At 55.0% G+C, this 5,714-nt stretch overlaps 1 protein-coding gene across 2 annotated transcripts; it reads right to left on the bottom strand.

Moving 5' to 3' along the window:
* Nucleotides 1-1,615: 1,615 nt before the first annotated feature.
* Nucleotides 1,616-4,052, bottom strand: HELT (helt bHLH transcription factor). Of its 2 annotated transcripts, none has more exons than XM_047770413.1 (4): nt 3,598-4,052; nt 3,071-3,175; nt 2,697-2,793; nt 1,616-2,285 (listed from the first exon to the last, which is right to left on the bottom strand). In XM_047770413.1, the coding sequence occupies exons 1-4, from the start codon at nt 3,622-3,624 to the stop codon at nt 1,786-1,788; spliced, it is 729 nt and encodes a 242-aa protein (XP_047626369.1). In that variant the 5' UTR covers nt 3,625-4,052; the 3' UTR covers nt 1,616-1,785. The 2 variants fall into 2 exon arrangements, with proteins under 2 accessions (XP_047626369.1, XP_047626370.1); XM_047770414.1 differs by having other exon boundaries at nt 1,616-2,282.
* Between the last annotated feature and the right edge of the window lie 1,662 nt (nt 4,053-5,714).

The raw sequence follows: 5,714 nt of genomic DNA, 5'->3' as shown, positions 1-5,714 counted from the left end.
TTACAGGAATGGCCTCCTGGTCTTACACTGACTTTCATGCTCCAACTCTGTCAGTTCATAAGGCAGGAGATACTTGTTTGCATCTCACATTTTTTAGATGAATATGTTTTGTAGTGACATGTAGTGCGTGTAAGATTACCACTACCGCCAAAACATACACATTTAAAATTGAAGTTTCACTTTATGGACAGCATAATGAAGTGGGTTTTTTGGTTGTTTTGTGTGTGTGTGTGTGTGTGTGTGTGTGTGTGTTTGGGTCCTGTCTCTGTGTAATCAAGTTTGATGGTTTATAAATTGCAGGTCATCCTATTCCATGACCTCAGTAAACAGTCTAGGTCAGAGCTTCCTTAAACCCTGTCCTCAGAAATGGAATAAGTCAATTTATTGTACTCCAGCTAATCTGAGAGCTGACAAATCACCGTGGTTCAGCTAAATGGCCTGGGGAAACAGGAAAATCTGCTACACGATTTCAAATTATTTATTTACAGGGCATCAAAGGGAATGGGAACAAAAAGAAAAGACTGAAGAAATAAATAAAACAATGAAGGAAAAATTTTAAACTCTCACAAACACAACATTTAACGAGTTGGATACCTTGTTCATTTTACCATTTAACATAAAACAACAGTGAAGCTCATTTTTCTCTTTGGGTCCTGGAATAACTTGATTTGTTTGTTGTTTTAAATGTTTCGCTGTTTTGTGGGTATGAAGCAGATCCCACTGTCATGGAAAACTACATGCCACATAAAGATCTACAGCCAAGCCTTCCCTAGACCCCCAACTTTCCTCACTGTGTTCTGGGTGGAGCGAGAAGGTTAAAATCCTTCTTCCGCAGGAAATGTCGGAGAAGAAAGCCTTTTCTCACCAGGCCCAAGAGCCCAAGCATCTCGACCTCGCACCAGTGGCCGGATGGCGGGTGTGGACAGAGGGAACAATCCTCTGAGACAGCAAGTATCCCAACCAGGTAGGTGCGGGCCTCTCACCAGGTTGCCTAGCGCCCCCGAAGCTGAGCAGACCTGTGCGCCAAAGGCAACGCCGGATTCCCGCGCCTGGCGCCAAGTAGTTGTCGTTTGAAGATAAACTTCCTCTGATGTTTGTTTTTAAGCCGCACTCAGAAGTTACCTCCTCTACATTTTTACAAGACAGGCTGAGGCTGTAAACCTCACCACCCATCCGGATAGCCAGAGTTTCCCCAAGCTCCAGACCAGCAGACGCATCGTGCGCGCGTGTCCCCGGGCCTTGCCTCGGTTTAGGGAAACACGCCCGGGTCCGAGCTGGCGGAAGTCCGCCAAAACCCGCTAGGGGCGGGTCCTTCGATTTGTATTTTCTGAGAGCCAAGGGTCTTATTCCTTGCGTCTGCCCTTCTTCCAGGCAAATGTCCAAGGTGCGCTCAAGGCGGATGCGGGTCTGGAGCCCAGGGGCCACCTTGAATCCAGCCCAGAAGTGACACCTCCGTTTTGCCTTCCCACCTCCTCAGACGCCGCAGGGACCCGCCCCCTTCCCCATCCAAACTACTGAGGGCTGTCACCTTGGCCCCTTCCAGCCCAGCTAGCACCTGAGACACCTCGGAGGGAATGGGTTTTGCAAGAACAGAAGGTAAAAAGAAATCCATCTCTGGGGCTTTATCAGAAAACGTTTATTGCCAGGGGAGATCCTTCAGAAGACATTCGCTTGTGGCCTTCCCCCACCCGGCTTTTTTGGTGGCACAATATTTACACTGTACAGTATACAGTATTTCTCCTGTGCAGCGCCCGAAGCGCAGAGAAATCTGCGGGCGAGGCAGCATCAGAGCACCGGGGGGTGCTGGGGCGTGTGCAGGTTGAGGGCGTTGGGGTGGGCGTGGCCGATCAGGTTGAGGTAATGCCGGTCCAGGCCCTGCACGGGCGCCAGGAAGGGGCTGTGTTGCTGCGCCGGGCTCGGGAGCGGCACCGGCGCACTGGGCAGGTAGGGCAGAGCCGGGCTGCGGGACGCGCTGTGCGGCCAGGAAAAGGGCCCCGGGGCCGCGCCCTGCGGGAACACAGACGCCTCACCCGGGCTGTGGCCCGTGAACTCGGGCCCCGCTGGGTGTAGCTGATAAGAGAAATCTGGCTCCGGGAGCGAACCCAGCGGCTGGAAGGCGGGCTCGGCGCCCAGGCGAGCCTTGGACTGCAAGAAGGCGAGGATGCGCGCGTACTTGGTGTCCTTCGTCTCCATCCGCTCCACCGTGGTAAGATAATGCACCAGGTTCTTCATGCACTCGTGGTAGCCGTAATGGAAGTAGTTGGCAAACTCCGCTAGCAGTTCTGCTGGATGGGCGAAAAAACACCGTAGAAAGGAAAAAAACTGTGAGCGGACCCTTCCCGACCGGGAACCCCAGAAGGTTGCCAGGCACCTCCCATCAAGTTTTCTGACCAGAGTTCCTATTTGCGGTCCGCCCTCTCCTCTTCCCACCCTGGAGGCTGGAAAAAACGCAAGCTGGCGACCTCATTTTCCTTAGGGGTCTGGCCCTACCCCCTCCCCACCTGAGAGGAGGCCGCGGAACCTGCATCTCCAGACACCTGTCCTCCAACATCCCTTAGCTTTCACGGGACCTCGGGCTACCCCCGACCCCCCGGCATCCAGAGGAGATCTCACGCGGACGCCCCTTCGTTTCCACCCCCAGATCTCTGTAGCGCAAGGTCCCTGTTCAGGTTCCCCTTTGCCCAACCTGCGCCCACCTTTTTCCCTTCCCCGGGGAAAATCTGCCGAGTGCAGGGCTCTCAGGTACTGAACGGTCATCTCGAGAATCTCCGCCTTCTCCAGTTTCCCGGAACTCTGCAAAAGGAGGAAGAGCTCCTCGCAGCGGCCCAGCGGGTGTAGGCCAACCCTGGCAGGCTGGGTGCGCGGATTTACTCCGAGAGGACCAGCGAGGGGGAAGCTGCGGTGGATCTGCTGGAGGGCCGCCTGGGGCTCCCTCAGCGCTCAGGCCAGGCCCTCGGGAGGGAAGCCTACGCGAAGGTCCTCTTCGGGTCTAGACTCCCCGGCATCAGTGCAGAGGGTGGCAGCAGAGGATCCCCAGCGCCAGCACCGTTTTCTAGGCCGCCAACGTTACCTGCTTGGCCAGGGCCATGGGCACCGTCTTGCCCAGCTCGTTCAAACAGCGATTAATCCGGTCCCTCCTCCTCTTTTCTATCACTTTGTGCGAAACGGGGGTTCTCTGAGAACAGAGATTTGTACATTTAGGATGGCTCTGACGCGTGGCTGGCACAGTCGTCTCCCAACCCCCAGCGCTGCCCCAGACTCGCCCCAGGCCCCTGCCCCTCCACACTGGGTCACATGAGCACTGCCTTCTCACACCCACGTTGGTGCTCTCCCCTTTCACTTCCACTGAGCAGCACACCACCTTGCCCAGTGCCAGAGCAGTGGGGAGGTGGCCACCAGCCTCCAGGCGTGGGCTCCTCCCTGATTGAGGAGTCAGTCCCCTCTCTGCATCCTCATTCCCTTCCCAAACCACTCAGGATTGCTCTTTAGAAGTCCCGTGTCACCATGTCATTGCCGTCGGTCCAGCCAGGTGGGGGCTTCGGGAGTCAGAAGCCCCACCAAGAGGGCGCAAGAGCCATCTGGGCTCAGCTGACTCACTTTGCGTTCCTTGAGCTTATCTGACATCCTGGTCAGTATGCGCCCTCAGGAGAGGCGGTGGCGTGAGGCACCCGTCCACTTTTCGCCTCGTGTGTCTTCTTGAGAGTCCCAGGTAGACTGGAGCTTCCCAACTACCAGGGGCTGTCTTATAAAGCGGTCATCTAGGGCTCCAAGTGCATTCACGAGTTGAATTATTCCATAGGATTAAGGGAGCTGCGTTTGGGGGATGCATGCATTCAAGATCAGTTTTTTAAAAAGTTAAGAAAAAAAATTTAGCAGCCGAGGGGGGCGAGCTGGGGGCAGATCAGCTTTGTTAATCCACGTGGCCCTTCAAAGGACACGTGACCGGCGGGGGAATAACATTTGCATGGCAACAGCCCCGGCGGGAAAGGAGGCGGTAAACCGGCGCCAGCGAGTGAGCGCAGGGGCGCAGCGGCCACGGGCACCGGGGGGCGAGGACCCTCACAAAACAGTGTCGCCTCCTTTAGTCCCACCGCTGAGTCTCACACGATTGCCTGTTTACAAATCCCAGCAAGCCCGCAGTCCCAGCGCCGAGTGCGTTTTAAAGCCTGTCCAGAGTCATTAAAGTAATTAAGTAAGCCTTTAATAGGCTGTTCCGCCGGGTTCAAGGGAGAGCTCTTGGAGACGGAGGCGCCCCGTTTGTTCCCAGGCTTTTCTCACACGACTTGGTGACACGTCCATCTCCCCCCTTTTTGTTTACACCGCTTTATTTGTCCGGACATCCCGGCAGGTGTGGGGCTGCGGCTGGCACACGAGGCTCCCGCCTCGCCTCGCCCCTCCCGCCGGTCTTTGGCACGCGACGCTCCCCCCCCACTACTCTCTGAACACGTCGCTGGCTTTCTTTTCTCCCCCCCTCGGGCTCTCTCTTCGCGGGGGGAAGAGGCTCAATTTGTAGCCTATTATCCTATACGGAAAATGTCCATTGAAAAGTATGAATAGTTTCATTGGGCTAAATTTTAATAATGCCAGAGCGTGGGGGAGGAGAGACAGGCAGGCGTGTGTGTGAGTGTGTGTGTGCGTGTGTGTGAGGGGGGTGGTGGGAGGAATGGGGGGCAACATGGAGAAGAGTGGGCCGAGAAGAAAAGGGGGAATGCAGCTGGCCCAGGCGAGCATTATGCGACGTCACCTGCGAGAGGGGGCGCCTACAGACCCCTATTCATTTGCCTAATTTTGGTCAATTTAACAAACTTCAGGAGAAATTATTGTGGCTTTGTCAGGGAGGGTGAAGCCTTCTGATCGAATTAACAGCATGTTTTGATCCGGTAAATGTCATTAGAAAGGGAGAAACAATCGCGCTTAGAGGGCTCTAAGTAATGCGCCCAAGTGGAGACGCCAAAGCGCACGGCTCACAAAGGGAGCAAGTAGCTGCCACAGGGAACTTTTGTACCCGCCCATCGCCCAAGTTTTGACACAAAAAGGCATTATTTCATACTTGAATACGTTTAATCCAACGATTGTCTATTTTCTGCAAACATATTTTCACAGCATTGTTAACTTTTTATGTCCCCCTTTCGCGGGCGCCTTTTCTTAACGTTTGGGGGCGGGAGAGCGCAGACACTTTGGGCATCAATATTTGTCACTGAAAAGGGCTCCGTGAAGTTAGGGAAGTTGATCTCTTTTTTATGGTTTTAGAGAGCGAATATACCGAGGGAGGAGGAGGGAGGGAAGGCACAAACCGAAACGAGGGAGGAAACTTGCTGGACAGGCCCGAGGGGAAGGAGGGGGGCGGTGGCTGGGAACTCCCTGCTCCGCCTGCGCCTCTGCGGGGCAGCCGGGCCCAGCAGCCGGGGGCCTCCTCCCCCGCCGCCAGGCCTCGCTCACACTAGCTGCCTCGGAACCTGCACTCTGGGGGCTCCAGACTTGTGGGCTGTGGGTGGAGGGATGAGTTTTCTAGCAGATGGAAACTATAAAAATGGTTTTTGTTTTATGGCCTGCTCTAGAGCCACCGAGCTCTCACCTTTTTCTAATCTGTTCCATCTGAGAACAAGGAAACCTCTCCTCCCTTACTTTCTGCTCCCCACCTCTCCTAAACTCTCTGTACTCTGCTGCACCTTGGCAGGGCCCAGGCTCTCCTTTTGGGTGTGGTTAGTCCTTGC

This window comes from Phacochoerus africanus, chromosome 3, assembly GCF_016906955.1.
Source record: "Phacochoerus africanus isolate WHEZ1 chromosome 3, ROS_Pafr_v1, whole genome shotgun sequence".
NCBI lineage: Eukaryota > Metazoa > Chordata > Mammalia > Artiodactyla > Suidae > Phacochoerus > Phacochoerus africanus.
The sequence above is the reverse complement of the archived record's forward strand: the minus strand, read 5'-3'. Positions and strand labels throughout refer to the sequence as shown.

Excerpts from the sequence above, each read along its gene's own strand:
- HELT (XM_047770413.1), bottom strand. The coding sequence starts at position 3,624 with ATGTCAGATAAGCTCAAGGAACGCAAA. Across the intron at positions 3,176-3,597 it reads ATAAGCTCAAGGAACGCAAA|AGAACCCCCGTTTCGCACAA; the intron begins GTGAGTCAGCTG and ends CTCTGTTCTCAG. Across the intron at positions 2,286-2,696 it reads TCCCCGGGGAAGGGAAAAAG|CAGAACTGCTAGCGGAGTTT; the intron begins GTGGGCGCAGGT and ends TCGCCCATCCAG.